This window comes from Monodon monoceros, unplaced genomic scaffold (assembly GCF_005190385.1).
Source record: "Monodon monoceros isolate NGI ecotype Baffin Bay Population unplaced genomic scaffold, NGI_Narwhal_1 Super_Scaffold_18, whole genome shotgun sequence".
Lineage (NCBI taxonomy): Eukaryota > Metazoa > Chordata > Mammalia > Artiodactyla > Monodontidae > Monodon > Monodon monoceros.
The window spans coordinates 83,857,564-83,882,869 of record NW_021703774.1 but is presented as its reverse complement, the minus strand read 5'-3'; the positions used below and the strand labels follow the sequence as shown (position 1 = coordinate 83,882,869).

At 37.9% G+C, this 25,306-nt stretch overlaps 1 protein-coding gene across 4 annotated transcripts; it reads right to left on the bottom strand.

Moving 5' to 3' along the window:
- Nucleotides 1-2,647: 2,647 nt before the first annotated feature.
- On the bottom strand, nucleotides 2,648-25,285 carry DRAM2 (DNA damage regulated autophagy modulator 2). 4 transcript variants are annotated; one of them, XM_029228925.1, is made up of 10 exons: nucleotides 25,180-25,279; nucleotides 24,735-24,866; nucleotides 22,970-23,033; nucleotides 17,934-18,078; nucleotides 14,275-14,342; nucleotides 12,264-12,403; nucleotides 5,813-5,990; nucleotides 5,218-5,300; nucleotides 4,142-4,234; nucleotides 2,648-3,633 (listed from the first exon to the last, which is right to left on the bottom strand). In XM_029228925.1, the coding sequence occupies exons 4-10, from the start codon at nucleotides 18,062-18,064 to the stop codon at nucleotides 3,526-3,528; spliced, it is 801 nt and encodes a 266-aa protein (XP_029084758.1). In that variant the 5' UTR covers nucleotides 18,065-18,078; nucleotides 22,970-23,033; nucleotides 24,735-24,866; nucleotides 25,180-25,279; the 3' UTR covers nucleotides 2,648-3,525. The 4 variants fall into 4 exon arrangements, with proteins under 4 accessions (XP_029084758.1, XP_029084759.1, XP_029084760.1 ...); XM_029228926.1 differs by lacking the exon at nucleotides 22,970-23,033 and having other exon boundaries at nucleotides 25,180-25,285; XM_029228927.1 differs by lacking the exons at nucleotides 12,264-12,403; nucleotides 17,934-18,078; nucleotides 22,970-23,033; nucleotides 24,735-24,866; nucleotides 25,180-25,279 and having other exon boundaries at nucleotides 3,283-3,633; nucleotides 14,275-14,303.
- Between the last annotated feature and the right edge of the window lie 21 nt (nucleotides 25,286-25,306).

Genomic DNA, 25,306 nt, shown 5'->3' with positions numbered 1-25,306 from the left:
ATCTACATGTCTGCTGAAATTCTCCTTTTCATGCATGTTTTCCACTCTTTTTATCAGCTCCTTCAGCATTTTTATCATAGTTATCCACCTCTGATAACTGCAACACCTGGGCAATCTGAGTTTGCTTCTATTGACTATTTCCTGTCTGGATCAAACTTTTCTGCTCCTTTGCATGTCTTTATAATTTCTTACTGTATGCTGCATATTTTCTATAAAAGAACAGTAGGTGTAAAAATAATAGTTGCCTCTCAAAAGGGTCATGCCTGTTTTTTTGTCACGTTTATAGAATGGGAGGCTGAGTTAATACGATTTGCAGTTGAGGTGGAGATGAGCTTTGTTATTGTTCTAGTTTGATTCACTTTATTACTTGCTTCAAACATTTGAAGTGAACAGGATTTCCTTTCAGCAGGGATTGGGATCTGGTCATTGTGAGATTCTACTGGAACCTTTGTGCTTTTCAGTTGAGCTGCCAGCTATCCAAACATGGGGAATTTCCCTCTGCACTACATTCCAACTGCATATTTTAGAATTTCTGAGGCATTCTCTTTATACTTCGATCAGGCCTTCTGAGTAGGTGAACTCTCAGGTGAACTCTATTTCAGATTACCATGCCTTTTGGAGGATACAACTGTTTACATTGTTAAGACCTATAATGCCTCAGAAAGAGTTTTCCTTTGTTTTAGGTCTATTCTACATTCTTGTCTTCTTAATAAATGAGCACGCTGTTTCTAAAACCAGCACTCTGGCTGGTTGAAAAAAGGCAAGATTAAGGACAGTAATCCAACATTTACTCAACTTCATTTCACAGTGAATCTGTACAGAACACTGCACAAGAGACAAGAAAAGTTGTCTTTCTCATTCATAAATCCATCGCGCATTTACAATATGACACTATTCTAGAAATATACAATATAATCTTAGGAATTAGGATAAACAAAAACAGAGTTCTTAAATTATGTTAGATCTTTAGTTTGGTATTCTAAAATCTGATCAAAAGTGGACTAGTTCGGGCTTCCCTGGTGGCGCAGTGGTTGAGAGTCCGCCTGCCGATGCAGGGGACACGGGTTCGTGCCCCAGTCCGGGAAGATCCCACATGCTGCGGAGCAGCTAGGCCTGTGAGCCACGGCCGCTGCGCCTGCGCGTCTGGAGCCTGTGCTCCGCAACGGGAGAGGCCACAACAGTGAGAGGTCCGCGTACCGCAAAAAAAAAAAAAAAAAGTGGACTAGTTCAAGCTCCTACGTGTGATTCTGCCATTTCCTAAAAATCTTGTTGTCATCAATATACAAATGGTGTAAGGAGAAAAAACTGGGAAAGAGCATTCCTGTTTTTCAAAACCTTAATACGAAAATAGCAAACGCATCCATTTCATTTACATTTCACTGGCTAAAATTTGGTTTTATGCCTATACTTAATTAAGAGGGAAATGCAGTCTTGCTGTGTCTCCAAGGACATAGGAAATATCTGCTAATTTTGTCAGCTTAAAACCTCCTATTCTAAAGGCCAAACATTCAAAACAAAATTGATTGAATTGAACTACCTTAACCGTTCATCCAAGCTACTATATCTGACAGTGGTGGCAAGGCATATTTTGAGGTAGGATATGGTTGTCTTCCACTAATTCAGCCTTAAGATGAGGGATGAAGGCACATTCAAAAATCTCTTTATTTATAATCCCTTTTTGAACTTATTCATATTTCAGCCCATGCTATTTCTAAAAGTAAAAGTTAAATAATGGAATTAAAATACTATCCAAGTAGTATTTTTTGTTTTAAAATAATTTAATGTTGTTAATATACCTCTAAGTCTAATATTCTAGTATGGATGTACAAGTCCAGGTGCTTCCCTGTGCCATCCCCCCCACACATAATTTATAATCTTATAAACTTTGATTCTATCAATTTCCCTCTTACCATACCATGGTCCTTCACAGCTTGGAATTACATTTCCTTGAGGGACAGCAATCAGGACTAGATGCTGTTTCCCAGATGTGGTTGCACCATGATTTTCTGAGGCATGATAAAAATGTTTTATGGTTTGTATTGACAACTTTTTTCTAGTGATGCCAGATTTCAATCAATGTTTATTGAAATGTCTCCCATGTTCACTGTTGCTTGAAATAGCTAAACAGTATTTTATTCCATTTTCTCTCTTATGAGTCCAGAAGTCTTCAGAAATACTATTTAGAGTCCTATAACTAGCAACCTTTTCATAATTGAGATCTACGTTTTCACCATATAACCATTTTTCCTAAAATTGCTCCCTCTTACACTTTAAACTTTTTCTTACTATCTTTTATTCTGGCTATGGACCCAATTCTTCTAAAAAGATAAAACTTGTTAATCTTCGTCAGAGATTCTTTTGCAAACCAGTTTGTCACTGGGCACTTCCAGATGAACATTTTCTTCTTTTGAATTTTATCTGGCATCTGTAAACCATTCTCTATCTGCACAGATAAGGATCCAAGTAGAAGCTATCCAATCACTTGCATGACCAGAGAGAAAGAAAATTATTTTGGTAGATGCATGTATCACAATTATTCTGTACCTAGTTTTTCTGGATTGCTGATATTGTCCTTTAGAATTTGGGTTGTATAATATAAAGATCACATCCCATTAAAAAAGGCTCACCATTTGCCTGTTCAAGGCTGCTTTTTCAAGTAATTATAATTTGCTATAAATGAAAATCTTCACTCTTGAGTGCAGTTTGAGGTGACTTTTATTTTAATTATACTTACTGTTATTCACAAACTTCTCAGACTTGTGTAGGGACACTAACCATTATCTTATGCAAAACACAACTGGAGTAAATTTACCTATAGCTACTTTTCTCATTCATTAGTAATTAAAATCTCATATCAGAGACTAAGCTTCATGAAACTATCACAAGCATGTGTATACACCAGTTAGCATACTATCTGGCCTTGTGGCAGGAATCAAATCAATATCTACAGAATCTCTTGTGCAAAGCTTAAGCAATAAAAGTGCTCACATGAATTCAGGTCTGCTTCCCTTTAAAGTTGGATTCCAGACGAAATAAATTTTATAAAGACTGTAAGAAATGTATTAATATGGTAAAACTATTACTTCAAAACCCAATTTTAAAGGAGCTGTTGAGCACTGCTGATTATTTGGGGTCCTGAAACATATCTCACATCAGTGCTCCAAACAAAATATGATTTGTAATGTTTTTTAAAATGTGAAAAGCTGGATTTTGCAGACTGCTTGGTGCACTTCTGGTCGTTTCTCTTAAAAAAGTAGAAAAAAATCTACAATTTTGTAGTCCTTTGGTTTTATTTTCTGGGATAAAAAAGTATAGGCATAAATGTTTTTTCACAGTCCTCTTGAAGATATCCTTTAAAACAACATCAAATGGCTTAATTCATGTCTCTTGATTATCAGGATTCTTTGATATCACTGTCAGCCTTGATTAACTGGTTGAAAATTTCAGAGCAGAATAAGTAACTTTCATGAATATTTCCCCAATCCCTGAGAATCATAATCACCATAGGTATATTTTGTCCTTTCATCATACATCTCTGGAAAGTAGCCGTGTTCGTTCATTGTTAATAGGGCAAGGAGCAGTGTCATAGAGGGTTAATCCATGTAAAGTGGCTTCTACCCGTAAAGAAATTTTCTGGAACAGAAAAGAACATTACATACAGAAGTTTGCTCCTTAAAGACAGATCACATGTTCAATATTTTCTGAGGAATACCTTTTGGGATTAGGAATGTAAATCAATTCTAATGAGTAACAAGAGAGAGACAGCTGTTGTACTGCTGTAGTACCAACAGAAATGGGAAAAATAAGCTTCTTTCCTCAGAAGTTCCTTGGTGTTCTTTGGTTTCTATGAGGAATCGGTAAAACTAAATGTTGAGGATGGCCTATGTAAATGTAGGCAGAGTTGATAAAAGTTCTCTGAATTTCTGCAAATTCAGTTGTTTTACAACCCTATTTTCAAGACTGGACCTTGCTAACAAAACACTATTTCTCGAAACACAGAAACAATTCACCTGAGAAGTTCCTCTTCCAGCATCACTGCTTAAGAAGTTAATTTTCGAAAAGGCAAGAGTTGCTATAGAAAGCTTTCTTATTCCACCTGAAGGAGGTTTGACTGCATAAATCTAATTCTACATTTTCTTACCTGAAAATCACGAATATAAGTCAGGAAAAAACCGAAGAAGGAAAGTGACATAGACCATTCTGCTGCAGTAGTGATCATGTGAAGCACATAACCCTTAAGTGACAACAAAAAAAGAATAATTCTATGAAATTTCATTCAAATGATCTATAATTTTTCTCAAATAAAAAACCTGTAATATTTATAAACCAATCTGCGTTCTGAATATCAACCCCTGGTTTATTTAACATATCTCTAGAATTAAAGGCAGACATTAGAAATAGTCCTAAATGATCTATCATAGTTTCATCCACAGCAAATAAAATTTTCATTTGAATAACTAAGACAGGAGAACTTCTACTCTACAACCAAGAAGTTACTACCTTTCCCAAAGCCACGAGTCATTAAATACCACTAAAAAAAGTTTAAGTAAACGATGCTCATGATAAACTTAGTGCTATTTTTTGAGCATTAAATAATATATGGATTCTAATTAGGAGAAGCTAGTAAATTATTTCATTTAGTCATTCTCACAAACATGTCCTATCTAGGGCTGATTCTTTAAAAATAATTTAAAATAAAATGCCACCTGAGTGGTTTGTGAAAACAGATGGACTCATTTTATTACCTATTCAAGTATATGTCCCACCTCGCTTTTTCTCAGTATCAGAGATGCTATGTCCATTCAGATATCCACTATATTGGAACCCAAATGCAGAGTCCATAATAATAAACTTCCAGATAACAAAAAGTAGGAAAAGAAATTTTTTTCAATTCAGAAAACAAGTATTCTACTAATAGAAGATTTCAGTCAGGTATATTGCATACTATATCCACCTTTAGAGGAGTCAATTTCTGAGAAAACTCTTTGCCATCACAATTCTCTTCAGATTTTGAAAATGTTCACAGACCACAAAGTGACAGGAGAATGTGGATGGTTCTACATAAACTCTATCATTTATAGAAAATAATCCTAAGACATCACCGATTTTTCCACTGAAAAACTTTTATTGTTAGTAGTGAAATGAAAAATACATCAAAATCAACCAAAACAGTCATCTTTACTATAAAACTAAGTTTTATAGACTCTCAGTTCTTACTTTGTCCTCAGGATTCCAATGGAGTTTCTGTACTATATCAGCGCCAAAACTGCCACTGTACAAAAGTGATGAACAAGTCAGCACTGTAAAAAAAGTAAGTCAAGGAAGAATCTCAGGGAAGACCTGTAAGTTTAATTTAAAACAAAACAAAAATCTCTTTAAAGATATAAAAGGATTACACATACATTTGTTTCCAAGGTCCAAACCCATTTCTTGAAGACATCATGTTACATGGCAGTAGTAAAATTTAAAATGTGCCCAGAAGATTACTATGATGCATAGTCAATCCCTCTTTGCTCAATAATTCATTAGTTCTATCATAAGCTTTTGCTACATAATTGTTCTCAAGGAGGGCACTAACTAATCCTTCCTGTCTTTGAAGTAAGTATGATTAGGCTAGACATCATCTTTGTTTCTAGCTCAGTCACTAGGTCCCATGTAAAAATTTGAATTTCACGTTTCAAATTCTTTAATTTAGGGTTTACTAAACCCAAGAATATCACCCACAAAAGGCCTACTTACGATATGCCAACAATGTTCACTTAAGTTTTGTTATTCAATTCCAAGTGTAGCCACATTCTACAGCAAAGGATACTGCTAAATGCACTTACTCCACACCAGATAACCAACAGTAGTCTGATCCAGAAGACTTGTTTGCCGTGAATTTTGGGCTGCATTTGGTAGGAAAGGATAGTCTGAACAAACATGTATAATGAGCCCATGCCAAAGGTGAGCACAGCTCCACATACATGTACAGCAAAAAAGGTGGTTTTCTGAGAAGTAAAAGGAAGAAATAAGTAAATAAAAGAAACCCCAAACGCATCGACAACACAATATTTAAAAGCACAAGCCCAGCGATTTCAACAGGACATTCACTGAGTGGAAAAGCTCTGCAGATTCTACAAATTATTTCCTGAAGTAATTTTCCCTCAGTACTCAGCATAAACCTGAGAATTACAGTAATCCATATTACTTCATATGCTACTACTGAAAACATGATAGTAATTATTCATTTACACATTAAATAATAAATTTTAGAAATAAGTTCCATAGTATACTAAATGGTGATATGGGTTATAGAAAGAGTAGAACAAGTGGAAGACTAGGATGCTTGGGAATGCAGAGGGTAGGGAGTCTCAACTTAAACCTAATTAAAATCTAAATGCAATTTAAAGGCTCAAGAAATTAAAACATCCCCCCTTGTCTCTAGTTTGATTGGTTTTGATAAATTATACAATGAGGGATTACCATAAATTATAGTTATCTTCTCCTTTACCTTACTCTTTGTTTTCACTTCTTAATTAATTTTTTTCCTTTGCCTTACTCGTATCAGTATCCATTTACATTTTACTCTATATGTCCCTGTTGAAAAGTGATGACAGTAGTTCACCAAAAATTCTACTATCAAAGGCCTTTGGTTGAACTGTATTTTTCTAAACTGATGCTGTCTGTATGTCATTTGCTTGAGAAGGTACTATGCAGCACTTGGTAAAGAGGGTATGACGAAGCTAACAGGAGAAGAGAGGTTAGGTTAGGGGTTGGTTCCCTCCTTCTACAATCAACTGTGCTAATTCACATAGAGTCCACTTTTTTAGTTGAAGGTGCAAGAAGTTTCTAGTATAAAGAAATAAAAGGTTATAAAGCAGGAACTAACACACCATTGTAAAGCAATTACACCCCAATAAAGATGTTAAAAAAAAAAAAAGAAAGAAGAGGTAACAATTTATTTGCCAATGGCATTGGTTTCCTTTTGGAGAGAGAAAGTACTACTTCGATAAGGTTTGGGGTGTTTTAACTGGCAATAAGTTATGAGCATTGCGAAGGGAAAAAAAGTCATTGTTACTACCACTCTGGGTAACAAAGAAAAAAAAACATTCAGCACCCATAAAACATAATACAAAATGGTAATATCTTCTTGGTTCATGTGAATTTACCTATATATGTAGATATATGGATAAAGGCTGCAAAAAATGAAACTGACTATTTTAGGGCTAAGAGCAAGAATATGGGTGAATTTTTCTCCTTAAAAATATTCTCGCATATATTTGTCGACTGAGGAGAAAAAAAAACACAACCTAAAAGTTGAGAATTATATTTTATTTGGCAGACTTTCTGAAGACTTCAAGCCCAAGAGGCAGCCTCTCACATGGCTCTAAGGGACTGCTTCAAGACAAAAGGGAGGAGCCAGGACATATAGGAGTTTTACAACAAAGAAGATTACTGTTAAAGAAAACCAAGTATCTCAAATTAATTTTGTGCTTTTCTGTTTGGGAAGATGCAAGAGTCGGGGCTTACTGAAATCATTCCATTGATAAGCACCTTAGCTGTCTAGGGCCAGTATCCAGCCCCATCCTGAGTCCCCTCAGGGTGCACTGTTGGTGGGTGGCTGCAGGCCACCCATCTGTCTCCATCTTGAGTTTCCTCAGGGCTCACTGCCCGGGTGGCTGTAGTGGCTTGATGGCTGCAATACCCTTTGTTTACTGAAATGGCAGGCAATGTTTTTCATTCATATATTGATGAAGCTAAGTACAGATATAGCCTGACCAATGCCCACATGTGATCAGTACACAGTTCCATCAACAAAATCCTGTAGTTAAAAAGAAAAATAAAGAATGGAGGGCATTTACTACTGTATTTTTATAATCAAAAGAGAGGTATATAAAACTGGTTTTAACTGCCCAGCACTTCTGCTTAATCCACTCAATTTTGTCATTTTAGAGACTAGGAAAACAGCAAAAGATCTTGAAACGGGCAAGAGATTATTCTTTCAATGGAATACTAGAGCCTCTGGGAATGGTTCCACAGAAGTGTGAATTTTACTTGTCTTTGATTAGGCTATTTTGCAGAGAGAACTTGTGCAATGATGGATATTATGTGTATAGACAAAAGTTAACTTACTGAAAATGCATAATAACACAAATAATCCATATGAATAGAAATGCATATTGTGTCCTATTGAATGAAATTGACTATCACTCTGTGAATAATGACCAGCTTTGCTAGCTTTGCATCTATCTGTAAATTCATTTGAGCATTCCTTATCTGACTATAAATGTGTGGTACTTTGATTTCTCTTTTGAAGTGGTTTGTATTACCTACTATTCCTCTCATTAATAAATTAAATACAATCTTTGACATGTACAAAAGTCACGATTTTATCTTCTTTAAAAATATATCATTTAACAAAGACAAAAATGTATTCTTTGACAAAGACAGAGAAATTACAGAGATATGTGTGGTCAGGGGCAAATGTTTGCTATAGAACTTAAAAACTATGTATTGAGTGGCCTGTAATCTTCACCTAAAAGCAGTTAACGAAATTTAAGAACTAATCTTTATTCCTTCCAAAGTCTCCATGAGGATAAATTTTCTAGGAAGGGAGAATGCCATGTGACAACAGAGGCATAAATTACAGAGTTATGCTGCCACAAGCCAAGAAATGCCAAGAGTTACTAGAAGCTGGGAGAGAGACATGGAATAGATTCTCCCTCTGAGCCCCCAAAAGGGAACCAACCCTACCAACACCTTGATATCAGATTTCTGGCCTCCTGGACTCTGAGAGAATAGATTTCTGTTATTTTTAAGCCACCCAAATTGTAGTATTTTGTTATGACAGCCCTAGAAAATTAAAATCGATTTCTGCCTAGTTATCCCTTTCAAGTTTCCTTGAGGATGAATATCCTAGTGCCAACTAAAGAATGTCACTCGCCATCTGGCCCTACAAGGATTGAGTCATTAGCCACGGTAGTCATTGACCTTCAACATACTCTGAAAGGAGCTCAGGGCAGAGATCAGGAATGAGGCACTCTGCTCTGTGGAAACTGGCAGAACAGGCCTTCAGACAGTTAGATGTTTTCAGGAGACAATTTTATGAACCCAATTTCTTGCATCTTCCCATACTTAGAAAAGCACTAAAATCATTAACTAAGATATCTGTGCCTTGTGACTAGCAGAGACCTTCTACTGAGATGTGTGTTTGACAGCACGTACCCTTTCTCCAATAACACATATATGCTGACCTCCCCCCTTAACCTCTTTGGAGCAGTCTCTCAGAGCTATCTCAGAGGCTGCCTCCGGGCTATCGTCCTCAATAAGTCCCCAGATAAAACTGCAACTCACATCCCTCTCGTTGTATGTTTTTATTTCAGTAGACATTAGGAAGGGAAATATTCCTAGGCACTGAGGACACATATTTGTTTTGCTGCATGTTTTTTTTTCTTGTGGCTGTGCGGCTTGCAGGATCTTAGTTCCCCGACCAGGGACTGAACCCGGGCCCTCAGCAGTGAAAGTGCGGAGTCCTAACCACTGGGTCACCAGGGAAGTCCCTTGCTGCGTGTTTTTATACACACTTGTTTTCAAAGAAATTAAATATGTATTTTTTTAAGTCAGCGTTTTTGTGCTAAGTACTATGTTAGGTGCTGGATATACAATGGTGAACAAAACCACTGAGCTATAATTAGTGGAAATATATCAACTAAAAATTTTTTAAATAAATCTAAAAAACATAGATAAAAAATTAGACTATAAGAAGTGCTGCACAGAATTAGTTTCCAGAGGCTTGGAGAACACAAAGAAAGAAAACCTGAAATATATAGGAGGAAATCTATTGACAAAAAAAGACTTCCCTGAGGAAATATAGTCTGCCTACATCTACTTAGGCTTGGGGCTGTGGAATGTGCAACAGAAGAAACAATGTATGAAACAGAGTAAACCGGTCTTATTTAAGGAACACAGAAAGACCCGTGTTATGTACAATATTAGGAGGGGAATGATGTAGAATGAGGCCAGACAGGTAGATAGTAGCCAGATCACAAAAGAACTCTGAGTTAATTAAGCAGTTTGGCAGTTTAACAAATTATTTTTTGCTCTCTTGATTCTATCTCTTTTCATGTGACCTTGGACCTGTGAGCTTTAAACAGCGGTACAAGGAAACAGACTGAGGTGTACATATATTGCCAAAAGATTACTTTGGCTGAGGCATCAAATTAAAGGGATGTAACAGTGAATGCAGAGGAACTATTAGGGAGGCTAGGGCAGTAATCCAGAGGAGAGGTGATGAAATCTAAACTGGTTGAGAAGGAGATGGTAGAGACAATGGAAATGAAAATGGAGAGAAGCAGATGTTTTCAAGAAATATTTAAGAGATAAAACCAACAAGTCCCTACTTTAAAACAAAGTGCTTGCCTCTCTTCCAAGTTAAGCTAACTGTAAACCATTTATAGACCTGGTTTGTGTACAATTTTTCCATATATGAATCAACTAGAGTTTGTCTCTGCAAAAGAGAAGTGGGGACAGAGACAATGCATTCACCACTTTAAATAAGCAGTGAAAGTTTACATTAGAAAGGAAGGAAGGAGAACTGTTTGATATGTAGGTAATGCTACAGGGTCTGCTTATAAATAGGGTCCAGCAATAATTTGCAATGGGTGCTATTAGGAACTGCCATTGGAATTTACTGGACTGTGTAAAAAAGTATCAGTTACTAACAGGAGTAGTATGCTATATGTGGAGGTCACTTTGGAATCCATTTTTACCATACAGTCATGAGAGATATTGTTAAACTGATCAAGGGATAACTGGAGCAAAGAATCACTATGCATATACTAAAAACCTCCGAATGCATTTTTTAAACACTGAGCTATACAAACTGATTAGGGAAGGCAGGACCCTATTTGTGGTAGACAGCTAGCTAGTTGTCCACAAAAGTTTTTGTGTCCCTTCCATAGTATAGAGTTGCCCTGGGAACTGATGCCCAGCAAGATTACATTTCCCAGCCCCTCTTATATCTAGCAAAAAGGAATGTCAGTGGAATGATGCGAGTCACTGCCAGGTCCAAGGTTCTAAGAAGTAGGGGTGAATTGTGCATGTTCTCTTTGACTGTTTCAGGCAGCTAGATGCAGAAGACCACAGAGTTTTAGGGAATTGCAGGGCCCAAAGATGGACAGTGTCTGGGCCTTAAATCACCGTGGGAGGAAGGCCATCTATCAACCAAAAATACCTGCACTGGATGCATGTATGTAAGAAATAAACTTCAATTGTGCTGTATGTGTATGGCTGATTCATTTTGTTGTGCAGTGGCGGCTAACACAACATTATAAAGCAACCATACTCCAGTAAAAATTAAACAAACTTCAATCGTGTTAAGCCACTGAAATTTTGGACTGTGTTATAGCAGCAAGCATTACCCTAATATCCACTTGGATTATACTTACAGAGTTTACTAGTATTAACCATTACTAAAAAACTGAAAAATAGGAGCATTCAATCAGAAGCATTATAGGAATGGAGAACTTTGAATAAAAAAGAGAGATGGAATATGCCTTTATACATGTATTTGTATGATGAGGGTGTGTCTGTATGTCTGGATAGTTACTAGATGTCAAAACAGGTTACCAAATGTATAGACTGAAACTCTAAAGACTGCAGGGATTAATAAAAAAAGCACCATATGGTTAGGATGCAGCTGGTATTACCAAAGACTCCTCTGAAAGAACGTCAGTAGAAAGGAACGCGGAGACTTTACAAATATTTGCTGAAGGCTGACTGCTACCTTAACATAAAGAATTCCCTGAGAAAAAAACTGGAAAAGCTACAGCTCCTCCCTTGACTTCCTCATTTAAGTGGCTGGGCACCTAGGGATGCAGGCAATAAACAGGAACATCTAAACAAGAATATAAAAGAGGTAAGTGAGTGTAACTTGTTAGGCATAATAAAAAAAGAGTTTAAGTCTGTAATTGTGTCACTTATAATTTATGTCAATTCTCTCTGGTCTTAGAGTAATCTCCAACTAAGTAGTAATAAAGAATCTAGTAAGTAAAGAGTCCTGAGGATCTTTAAAAAGTTATAATGATTTGTATTTGTTCAGAAGATTACTGAGAATGAATTTTTCTAATTTCTAAGAGGGTCAAGTAATTTAAAGGCAGTGGATTCCATTTTGTTAAGGCAAAAAACAATAACTACATGTAACTGAATCTTTCAGGTTTTCTTTCTTAGCATGTATTTTTATGTACTTCAGGAAAATACCTGTGCTGAGCTAAAACACAAACCTGGAAGTTTGCCACAATAGAAAGTCCTAAACAACTCAGTAATCCAAGTACAAGGCCAGCCTTGTTTAATTTGATGATACGACTCTCTTCAGGATTCAGAGCATGAACTTGCTTATAACGAACATAAATGGTCGCAATGCCTGGGAAGAGATAATCGGAAAAACAACAAAGTAATAAATAACTAAGGAATAAAGTTGCCAATAAAGAGCTCACAAAGGTCACGGCTATCCAGAAACATAGAGTTTCCTTTTAAAGCTAATCTGATAGAAGAAAAAACAATAAAAAACAAACAAACAAACAAAAAAACGGCTGTAGATTTTAAAGAACTTTTAAGGTTGCATTGTGAAACTACTGCTACCTCTGTGTGACTGAGCAAGTCGTTTGCCTCCCGTAGCCCTCATATTAAAAATATTTAGTAAAGGGCTTCCCTGGCGGCACAGTGGTTAAGAATCTGCCTGCCAATGCAGGGGACACAGGTTGGAGCCCTGGTCTGGGAAGATCCCACATGCCACGGAGCAACTAAGCCTGTGCGCCACAACTACCAAGCCTGTGCTCTAGAACCCACGAGCCACAACTACTGAGCCCGCATGCCACAACTACTGAAGCCCGTGCACCTAGAGCCTATGCTCCTCAGCAAGAGAAGCCACCGCAATGAGAAGCCCGCGTACCACAACGAAGTGTAGCCTCCGCTCGCCGCAACTAGAGAAAGCCCACGCGCAGCAACGAAGACCCAATGCAGCCAAAAATAAATAAATAAATTTATTTATTTATTTTTAAAAAATTTAGCAAAAATTTAAGAGATAAAGTTTGATGTTTTCTGAAAATCTCTAGAAATAAATTTTACATAAAACACAAAATATTCTATATGATTAGCATTAAAGTCTAAAGTAATTAGTTCTAGAACACGTATAAAATGAAAGGCAAAAAACACCAAAGGATTATTTGCCTTGCTCCCATTTCATTTTATTTCAAATTACTACAACTTGGCTCGATCAGATATAGCAGTCAGTTACACAGAAAAATAAAACCCACTTGACTGTCCTTATTGGTTAAGAATCATTTTTTTAACTTCAATGTTTGACCTGACCAAATAATAAACAGCATATGGAAAAATGCAAACATTTTAAACAATCACGATTGATGGAAGAAGTATTATTTTAGTAAACCATTAATAAAAAAATTGGTTCAGGGACTTCCCTGGTGGCGCAGTGGTTAAGAATGCACCTGCCAATGCAGGGGACACGGGTTCCATCCCTGGTCTGGGAAGATCTCACATTCCGTGGAGCAACTAAGCCTGTGTGCCACAACTATGGAGCCTGAGTGCCATAGCTACTGAAGCCCATGTGCCTCAAGCCCAGGCTCAGCAACAAGAGCAGCCACAGCAGTGAGAAGCCCGCGCACCGCAACAAAGAGTAGCCCCCACTAGCCGCAACTAGAGAAAGCCCGCGTGCAGCAACGAAGACCCAACACAGCCAAAATTAAATTAATTAATTAATTAATTTCAAAAAATAATGAACAGGAATGTAAAATACTGTAGTAGAACTCAATTTCTTTGGCATTAGAATATCACTCAAAAATCAAAACATGGTTCCACAGCTATCCTCAAACTTCTGAAGTGTTTATCTTAAAGGAATTTTGTTGGGGTCAGCTGTGGTCAGTGTGTTTACAGCTCTTTGTCCTTTATTGGTTGCTTAAGAAATCCACTTAGGGCCTCAAGGAATATTTGGTTATACTTTACAACTTCTATAAGCAAGTATATTTGGTTATACTTTACAAGTTCTATTTCTATAGTAGTCAAATAGCCTTATAGGTATTTTTACAAGATTTCCATAATTTAGCATTTCTAGAAATTATTTTTACTTTAAAAGAAACATATCTGTGATCAATGATTTAGTGATAACATTCCTTCAATTGTAACTAGAAAGTAAAATAAATAACCCAACAGTGTTGAAAGAAGAAAAGGGCAATTCAGCTATTAATTTTGATTGTTAAAACCACTCTCACTACTTACATAAAACTGCAGCAATATTTAACATTGCCCCAAACAAGCATTTTTCTGGAGCTACTGTACCAGTGTCACTGAAAGAAAAAAAAAAAGGTGTGAGGATTTCTCATATTAGATTTAGTATACACATGTATTTCTTCTAAGGGATAAGAAACAAAAGGGGTTATTTCAAATCCTTTATCTTTTTATAAATCTATGAGCTCAACTCTTACATAATTTTATAATAAGAACATGATAATTTGAGCTCGCAATACTTGCCTTGTTCACTTTTTTCTTATATCACTTAAGGTTATTTCTTTTTCACATAATAGAAATCACTGTGAATTGATAAAAAAGCTATCCTTATTATGTTAAGGCTGCGTTATTAACTTACATCAGTCAGGCGGCACGTTTACCTGTCTCACCTGAATATTCCCTAAACACCAAAGGACCTTTCATGATTCTTTTGGCATCTGTTATTCTCTGCCTATAATTCAATTAACACCCAATTGTTTCCTGATTAATTAAAAAAAATATTTATCAAGCACCTACCAGCATTGTCAGACAGCATTTTAGGGACAGGAACACAGTGGTAAGTACAAGAGACCAAGCCCTTACCCTTCTAGAGATTCCACTCAAGACAGCCTTGCTGACTCACACAGCTCTCAGTCCAGACTTCTATTAAAATCACAGATCACGCTGTGCTGCAATGTGTCTGTTACATGCCTGTCTTTCAGCGCAGGGTGAAACGCATAGATCCTGATTAATAGCCCACCATTTACTACTAACTGGGGAACTTGAGAACATTCTTTTATATACCTAAGATGGTTCCCTATCTGTGAAATGGGGCTATCAATTCCCTCCCAGCCTCATCAGATCAACATGAGGAAACAAAACTGCGGTCGTGCATGTGAAGTGTCTAGCACAGCAGCAGACACACAAGAGACACCCAGTAAATGTTAGTTCCTTCCCCTTCTCTCAAACTACTGAAAAGATTAAAAAGACAAAGTCTTTAGCCTCAAATTGAAGTACTATAGGAAAGAGGTAAGAAGGATCTCAACTCAGACAATGTAATGGGAATAAAAAAGAAATGGAAAGTCATATCCTCTAAGGAATCAATAAGATTTGGCGAACATTTGGATTAGGTTTAGGAAAAGTAAAGCATCAAATATGAATTCTAAGGATTGCTCCTTCCCACTCTAAAATGTTTCTTCAGACACAAAAGATTTTGTTACTCTTTGATCATGTTCAGGGAGTGGGGATTATGTTTTGTTGTTGTTGTTCCTTCTACCTTTCAAGTTTTCAAGAATAATGCATATGTATTATTCTTATAATCAGAAAAAAAATCCATAATTTTAACAGTTATATTCCAAATGATGCTCCTGTTTTGGATTACCCCATAAGTAAATAACTGCACGCACTTCCAAGATGGCTGGCTAAGTGCGCTCTGGATCGGAATGACAAACTGGCCTATAAGTGAAAACACCCGTCAGCATCGCATTTCAACCCAGCAGTCATCAAACTATTTTGATCACACACCATCAAAAAAAAATTGTCTGATCATCATTATATGTTATTTATCATATTATTATACATATATTAAATATAAGTTTAAATAGTTTTTTTTTTTTTGGCCGCACCGAGTGGCTTGTGGGATTTTAGTTCCCTGACCAGGGATTGAACTCAGGCCCTCAGCAGTGAGAGTGTGGAGTCCTAACCACTAGACTGGCAGGGAATTCCCAAATGTAAGTTTAAATATTTTGAAATAAAAAATACATAGAAGTTCTAAAAAATTCTTCTTATACCCCAGTGGCTAGTCTCATGCACCCTACTTGAGCATTCACTACTTGAACTAAGAGAACACCTGAAGCACACTTGCAGTGGAATTGTCTTTGAATTGTGAATTGTCTTTGAAGTGAAATTTATATTTGGTTATGTCTTTTGGGGACTTTAATAATTAAGCCTTTTAGGTAGGGTCTATGAACTGAAAGGAATTCTGCAGAGTATCTATTCTAACTCAACCATTGAATTTAAATATATTAGAATGTTGGAGAAAGATCCCCGTGCAACAATACTAAGTTCATTTGCAAAAAAGTTAAAAGGTAGAAGGACAGAGACAGAAAAGGAAGTGCCTGGGGTCATATCGATCAGAGAATCACATGCAGTACCATTAGAGAACTGAAAGTGAAAAAGAACTCAAACAGACAAGTTCTCTAAGGGGAAATAAAAATGCTGAAGGACGCTCAGGAATATGTATGCTCTCCTGGAGTTACTGAAGAATGAACTGGCTCCTTAAGCTGCATGTCCCTCTAGCAGAGTGGTAAACAGAGGTGACTACTTATCAAAATTATTCCTAGAACTGGAAACTTAAATTCTAAAATATCTTTGGATTTTGTAAATCTTCCCAAAGTGGACTCAATTTGTTGGTGTCCTTTGTGCTACGCCATACCATAGTGGTAACAACAAATGTAATGGCAATGCCCTGACCTCTTCTTGACAGTTAAAAAAGATAAATTTAGCCTTTTGGTTTATCATCCTTTAAAAGTTCACTATTTTCTGTGTTGGAAAGGTTATTTTTCAGAAGGTAAACAAATAAATAAATGAAACAACTACAACAAACAACAAAACAAACCAAACTCTGGAAGGAAATCAACCAAACCATTAATCACCTCTGGAAGGGCAGGAACTAGAGGGAGGCTGGAAGAGTCTTTCACTTTTTATTTTTATAATCACTCTAATAGTGTTTAAAATTTGTTATAATAAGCACATATTGCCTTTATAATTGGGGGGGAAGAGGGTTATGGACATACACATGCAATTGAGTACCCATACTTACATCATGAGTAGTTTTGAAATTTCAAAACTATTATCAATAAATTTAGATACTTAATGTGTCAGAAAGATCTAGGCAACATGTCATAGATCAGCTCGGTGCTTTGTGACCGCCAGGAGGGGTGGGATAGGGAGGGTGGGAGGGAGGGAGATGCAAGAGGGAAGAGATATGGGAACATGTGTATATGTATAACTGATTCACTTTGTTATAAAGCAGAAACTAACACACCATTGTAAAGCAATTATACTCCAATAAAGATGTTAAAAAAAAAAAAAAAGAGTAAGAGCACAGTCTCTAGAATCAAATGGCCCAGTCAAACTGAATCTTGGTTCCATTAATTACTGAGTCATGTGCCCTTGGACAAACAACTTAATCTCCCTGGACCTTATTTCCTCCTCTACCAACTGGGGGTGATAGTTCCTGCCTCAAAGGGTGGCTGTAAGGATTCAATTATTTAAGACCTGAAGAATGCTTAGAACATTACCTTGTACACAGTAAGTGGATCAATTAATGTTTGTCATTACCATTATTTTTTAATATTATTATCGTTGCTCTAGCATTTTTTAATGGTAAGGGGAGAATAATTCCAATTCTATCTTCTGAGACCTCAAATAGTTATTTGGAAGACAAGGCACTGAGGTGTCACAATTCACTAACTTAACCTTAGCCCTCTGTCTCCACATTTCTCTATCACATAGAAAGAGCCAAATACAACTTCCTTTTTATGTTCCTTTCACTGTTGTAATATCAAACATAAAAGTTGAATTTTAAAATGTTAAAATTGAATGTTGGGTTCAATGTTAAAATATGAATGAGACATACCATTCTCCATAAAAGAATACATTTCACTGACCTGATATAAGGCAAAACAGGGTCAACATGGTGAAGTGTTATAGCAGTGATATATGAAAATATGAAAGCAGCAGCCGTCCAAATTACAAGGGCTGAAGGAAGGAAACTGAGGCCTTGCTGAAACCACCACATCTCAAACACGTCTCCTGAAGCAGAGAAAAACAAATTAGAAAAGATTATTCACGCGGATTTCAGCTATTCTACTTTAGCCATCCCATCCCACAACCTTGTACTTATCATCCTCAGCTGTTTCACTTCTCATCGGCCCCCACACCATCTACTGACACCTGCTCTCCTTCAGTTTCTCAGTTAATGGAACCAAGATTCACCCACTTGCCATATCTAGACACTATCTTTCTCCCCCATCTTTCCACACGTAACCAAGGACCAAGGACTGTTTATCCCACCTCCTAAATTTCCTCAAGTCTACCCGTTCCCCCATCTTCACTGCCACTACCCTACTTAAACCACCATCATTTCTTGACCAGATAATTATTATAACCACCTAGACTTGACTTTAAAATCAGAATGAACCTTCTAATTCTAAAATACCAACCTGACCACTTTATTCTCCTCCAAAGAAACTTTTAGTGCCTCCCCTATGCCCTTATAAATTGTCCTTCCTCCTTAACATGTCTAGAAGGTCTTTTTTGTTGTCCAATCTCTACTTAACCTTTCTGTATTCCTCTCCCGCCAGTTCTGTGCTTGCTCCTAGTTCCTTGCCCTAGCTGTCATCATCTTCATCACCATTACAAAAGCAAACACTGTGTTTACTGTGCCAGCAAGGCTACTAAACACCTTAAATACATGATCTCATTTACTCCTCACAACAGAATTATAGAGGTTAAGAGAATTGCCCATGGTCATAGGGCTGCAGTAGAGACAGGACTCAAACTCAGGCAGTTCCAGTCTAACACCAGTCACCATGCTATACTGCCACAGCAAACTTCTCTCAGATCGTCAAGTGTGTCATGCCCTCTTGCGCACCTTTGAAACTTGGTGCACGTTGTTTTGCCTGGATGACTAGAAGACTATGGTGTCACCCCTCCTGCCCCACTACCACCAGTTAACTGCTATACATTTTCAAGCCTCAGCTCTTCTAGCTTCCGCTGTGTACCTGCTTTGTTCCCAACAGCAGGCTCACTTCCCCAACCAGGTCATTCATCACACTTAACTGTTACTCGCTTGTTTGGTTTTATCTTCCTCAATAAACTTGAAAGGGCCTACATATACACATACCACTTGTCACCATTTTCTCCCTTAAATTCCAGACTGACGATGTTAGTAAGTAATAAGAGGTCAATAATATGAATTAGAAAATATTAATGTATTTTCATGCATTTAATTAAAAAGAATAAATACAGAAATATTTTCAAATTATAAGAAATTACTCCTACACATGTGAAAATAATTTCGTATTTGGAGGAGTATTTTTTCATAGTGTGATGGACTGAAATTTAGTATTTCCCAAGGACTCTGTAAAAACTTACAATTCTAATCTCCACAATCCTCCAAAGTGCTCAGCTTCCTCATCTCAGACTGACCTTCCAGATAATAAAACCTCAGCCATTTTTGACTTGTACTTGTCATTTACTCTGATCATCTGACTTGCTGCTAAAATATGTACATTTAAATCTTGCCAAATAAGTTTCTTTTCCTTTATCCCTAAAGTCACCATTATACACTTGATTTGAGTAATTTCCTGTCTGAATTGTCATAATCTCCTCTTTTCCGTTTTTTTTTTTTTTCCTGTCAGCCCTTAACATTCCATCAATTTTACTCTTCTGTTTAGCTAATCATGACAGTTCCTTGCCAAGTTCCTATAGGACTTTCCCCAACATAAGTTTCTGGGACAATAATTCTCAATTTCAATAAATTTTGATTAACTTCTAAAATCTTTCATGTTTCTCCTTTCATCTCTTTAAATGTTATTTTGTTTTTGTTTGTTGTTGTTTTTGTTTTTGTTTTTGCAGTATGCGGGCCTCTCACTGTTGTGGCCTCTCTCATTGCGGAGCACAGGCTCTGGACGCGCAGGCTCAGCGGCCATGGCTCACGGGCCCAGTCGCTCCGCGGCATGTGGGATCTTCCCGGACCGGGGCACAAACCCGTGTCCCCTGCATCAGCAGGTGGACTCTCAACCACTGTGCCACCAGGGAAGCCTTGTTTCTGATAAATTCGATTCTAAAATCTTTAGGAGTCTAGTTCCTTATTTGTTGGTTCTGCCAGCCCTTGTACATGTGTTTTTCTGTTTTTGACTATGAGCTCCTGTTTGGATGATCTTAACTGGGAGTATTCTAAGAGGCTTAGATTAAGGGTGAATCATTCCAGGGAGGGTCTGTATTTACTTTTGCCAAGCACTCTGGCACATTATGAACCTGGGCCGACTTTTAATTTCTTGGCTTCCAGGTTTTTTAGACCATGTAGATAAGTAAATTTGAACCATGAATCTGAGTGATGACAGGTCCTGTAGTTTCAAGTTCTTATGTGGTTATCTTTATTCCCCCACCTGGAGTTGTGGTGAAAATGAACAAATTTCTTTGTGATCCCCCTTTGCCAGGAAGGAGATATTTTTCCTAGCCCACCTTTCATTGAGTGTATAGATTTTTGAGCGTCCTGGCTTTGGGGGGAGGTGGTTCTCCAAGGCCATGAGTTGTACAATTTCAAGCAGAAATATTTACATTCTACTTTTTATGGAAAAGTCATCCCCTGACACACAGGCATCATCTACACAAACTGTATCATGTGAATAGTGTCTCTGGAAGTTGTACACCTGGGAGGTCAAAGGGGTATGAATTCTATCTCTCTACCTTGGGTGGTGAGCAGGGGGAGCTTATCATTTACCTTTGATTGTACTTTATTTCAAAGGTCCCAAAAGAGACACACTACTGGTTTACTACTCTGGTGTCAGCTCTCTTCGACTTATTAGTCCTGAGAATTTGTTTCTTTCCTACGTGAACTGCTATGCACTTACAAGGCTAATATATTCAGCATTTCGGTGTTTTGGCAAAAGGGATTTTCAAAACATTTTGTCCACCCCATTGCTAGAAGTATGACCTCTGTTTTTTAAAACAAAGAAACAAACACTACAACTCCCAGAATTCTGTGGGTCGCATTAGTCTCAGGTATGTTGGAAGGAATGGTCCCAGCCAGGTTCCAGAGTAGTAGATAATGTCAGAGAAGAGAGTAGGAGTGGTAGAGATAGATGTCGGAGGATTTCACTGGAGGGACAAGTAGGCGATGGTTCATTTCAAAGTTGGGGGAAAGCACTGTCTTCCTCTAGGGAGAATGGGAGAGCCTATTTTATTTTATTTTACTTTTTTTGGCCACCCCACACAGCTCACGGGAATCTCAGTTCCCCGACCAGGGATTGAACCTGGCCACAGCAGTGAAAGCCGGGTATTCTAACCATGAGGCAACCAGGGAATTCCCACATGACCTCTTCCTTTAATTGTTTTTTCATGTCCAAATCCTTCCTAGTCTTCAAAATCAAGCTGAAATACCATCTTCCACACACAACCTTCCCTAATCCCTTTGCATCTGGAAATAAACACCCCTTCCTCTGAGAACATTTGATTTGCACATCTCTTACAGCTCAATATCTTCTAGAGTATAAAAGTTTGGGAGGGTGTCTGAAGTGGATAAAATCCTTGGTGAGGGATTTCACTTCTCTGCCCAAGCAGAGAAGAGGGCCTTGCTCACAAAAATTACTCAATAACCCAAACCAAGTTCTCGTAAACCCCAAAAAGGTTCATTATTTTTCCATTTCAGTACAGGAGATCCCCAACTTAACGACAGTTCAACTTAGAATTTTTCCACTTTATGATGATGCAAAAGCAATAAACATTCAATCGAAACCTTACTTTGAATTTTGACCTTTTCCCAGGCTAGTGATATGCAGTACAATATTCTTGTGACAGCGAGATGCAGCTCCCAGGCAGACACAAAAATCACAAGGGTAAACAACCGATACACTTACCACCATTCTGTACCCAGACAACCATTCTGTTTTTCACTTTCAGTACAGAATTCTATAAATTACATGAGATATTCAGCACCTTATTATAAAATGGGCTTTGTATTAGATGATTTTGCCCAACTGTAGACTAATGTGCTTTGAGCAAGTTTAAGGTGGGCTAGGCTAAGCTACCATGTTCCTGTAGGTTATATGTATTAAATGCATTTTCAGCTTATGATGTTTTCAGCATACAATGGGTTTATTGAGACATAATCCCACTGTAAGTGGAGGAAGATCTGTTCGTACTACCGTTTTTCCAGGCTATCCAGATTCTAAGGCCTCAGAGTAACCTTAGGTTTTCTCATCCAAAGCCCTCACATGTTGTCACTAAATGACGGCATTTCTACCTTCAGTCATTGGCAACCATTCTTCTTCCTAGTTGCCAGTGTAAACACTCAAATCAGATTCTCAATTCTCTTGGCCTATTTTTTTCTTCCCATCCATCCATTCTATGTGCACTGCCAAATTAACAGTCCTAAAACATTTTTCTGCTCAAAAACGTTTTATTAAATAAAATTGTGCAAACTTGGGCAAACTTCATTAATTTCTCTGAACCAGTTTCTTCTTTGAAAAATGGCAATAATATTATTGGTAAAAGCTGCACTGTCTAATATAGTCACCACTAGCCACATGTGGCTATTTAAATTAAAATTTCAATTGATTAAAATAAAATAATATTTAAATTTCAGTTCCTCAGTTGTACTAGACACATTTCAAGTGCTCAAAAGCCACAGGTGTCTAGTGGCTACCATATAGGATGGTGAAAATATGGTACATTTCCATCATCGTGGAAAAGTTCCATTGGACTAAGCTGGATAATTATTGCAGGAATTACACTGACATAGCACAAGTAAAGAACCTAAACACATTGCTGATACAGGTAACTTTCAGTAAATGGTCTAAAATAATACCCGCTTCAGAGAGGTTTATTCAAGAACTAAATAAGATAATATATGTAAAGATGCTCTCATAGGTGGTCAATAAATGTTTGTTCCTCTTTTAGAATGTAAAAGACAAATTACCTGTTTTACAAGTTCTCAAAATACCAGTCTTCAAATCTGCCCAAAACTGCACCTTTTGTAAATCCTGAAATCCACACACAAAGAAAATAGAGGTTGTTTCGACCCACAGGCTTTTAAAACATGTAAAATTTCAAGTCAATGCACCAATCTTGTTCATGGATAGAACACTATGCTATAGCATTATTAACGTTTTCTCTTTTTCTTTAAAGAGTTGACACTTGTGTATTTTATAATGATGGACCATCTGGAATTAAATAATATTTTAAATCTGGGATATCAATTTTCTCATCCTTTCTCACATTAGACATCTTTCGCTGATCTCAAAAAGGATAAAATAAAATGAAAAACACTGAGTTCCTTCCCACAGAAGGAAAGACAATAATGAGGAAAGAATGATAGCTTATTATTAAGCCAAATAAAGCACTGACTAGTCCCTGTGATGCAATGGAAAGAACACAGCTGTAAGATCAGATTTATCTAAGTGCAAATCCTAGCTTTATCACATCCCAGCTGTATGATTTCTGGCAAGTTACTTAGCTTCTCTGAGTTTCAGTATTCTGATTTGTAAGGTAGCTCTGTTCCTCAGAGTAGTACAGAGTAAGCATACAATATAATAATGAAAGGTGATTTGTACAACCACAATTAGCCACAGGGATGGGGAATGACAACACTTCATTCTTTGTATATATGAATCATCTTGGATTCCTATCTCCTTAGGCTTTGAGGGTTCTAGTTATCTAAACTGACAATTTAGAGGAAAAGCAGGGCTTGAAATAGTTTACCAGTTTGCTAAGGACTACTGAGAAATTTAAGTGCACCGACTAGGTGAGGAAGACTACTATTGCCTATGTATCATCACACTGGAAAGCTGGAAGCTTGGCTGGCTAACTGCCAGCCAAGCAAAATTAGAATTTTAATGGTTAACAATTTAAGAAACTTTTCAAGATACTTGAAAATATGCAGGAATAACCTTCATATAGTAGTGAAAGTGTTTAACAAAATGTTCTTGCATCTCTCACCTATCTCTGCTTTCCTTGAAGATCTGTGAATCAGAACTGCAGTTACAATTTTTGAATTTCACAAATATTTAAATGCCACCAGTGAAAAGATGAATTCCTTACGCTGTCTCCTCTAAGTGGTGACTGCTTAGGAACAATAAAAAAGTAAGTTCTGGATATTCCAAGTGAAGAAATAAAGCCCTAGGTACACAGAATCATGCCCAATGCAAAGCATAATAGTAAATGGTTATTTTTCTAAACTCTAATTTGGCCTTCTAACAAATGTAATATTCTCGTAACGGTTAAAAATTAAATAGTCTAGAAAATAAGTAACTGTTTTACAAGTTGGATCAAATGTTACAGGGAGAGAAGTCGGGGAGAATCTGATGATGCACGGCAAATTAGAGCTGCATTTGGGTACTGATTTACAAATTTAAATTGGGAGAACTAGGAAAATGTGGTGTTTTGTAAATGTATCCTAATGTAAGCACGGTTGTGAGGATACAAAGGACCAGCCATTTACCTTTCTGTATTGGGCTTCCCGCGACAAAACTCCGCGTAGACTTGAGCTTCGAGTAAACACAAGGTCACCACATACCTCAATTTCAAACCTTCCTCCCCTTTCTCCCCCCCACCCCGCAAAAAGGAATCTGAGCCCAGGAGTGACAAAGGGAATGCATACTCAACCACGGTGTTTCATGGGACTGGGGCTAAGGTTCTCGGTAACCGCTTAAAACAAATAAAACCAAAGAATTATTTACACTCACCGCTACCTTCTTCCGGAAGCGCGAAGCACTTGGATGAAGAGCTGGATTAACGCGTTGTTTGGTGCCGGGAAAAGATGCGAGAGGCAGAGCTCGGTCGGGCTTGGGGCAAACGGGGCGCGGAGAGGAGGGGAGCTGGGGGGAGAGAGCAAGAACCCGGACGTAAAGGTGAGTAGCGGAGACCTGAGCCCAGCCTGCACCCACTCCCGCCCCCCCCCCCAAGGCCCCCTCGCAGCCCGCCCGCGGCTCCGGCCAGCACCTGGTCCCTCTCCCGCGCGTCGTACAGCTTAGTCTTTGGAGGCAGGGCGAGCTGGCACGCGACTCGCGCGCCCACCGCGGGGGTGGAGGGCTCCCGGCAGCGTCCGCGTCCCTACTCGCCCGATCCCATTCTCTGATATATACCCCTTAGTGGGAACTAGGGCCGGTCCTCATCCCCTTTTTGGCCTACCTTGCTTGGATGTCTCTGCCCGTACGGACTGCCGGCTCCGGAGGCTGCCGGCAGCACAGAGGCCCCGAAGCGCGCACCCGAGCAGCTAAGCCGGCCCCGGGGCGCGCTCACCACTAGGGGGTGCGCG

Excerpts from the sequence above, each read along its gene's own strand:
- DRAM2 (XM_029228926.1), bottom strand. The coding sequence starts at position 18,064 with ATGTGGTGGTTTCAGCAAGGCCTCAGTTTCCTTCCTTCAGCCCTTGTA. Across the intron at positions 12,404-14,274 it reads AAATATTGCTGCAGTTTTAT|GCATTGCGACCATTTATGTT; the intron begins GTAAGTAGTGAG and ends ATCTCTTCCCAG. Across the intron at positions 5,301-5,812 it reads TGGAGTAAGTGCATTTAGCA|TGCTGACTTGTTCATCACTT; the intron begins GTATCCTTTGCT and ends CTTTTTTTACAG.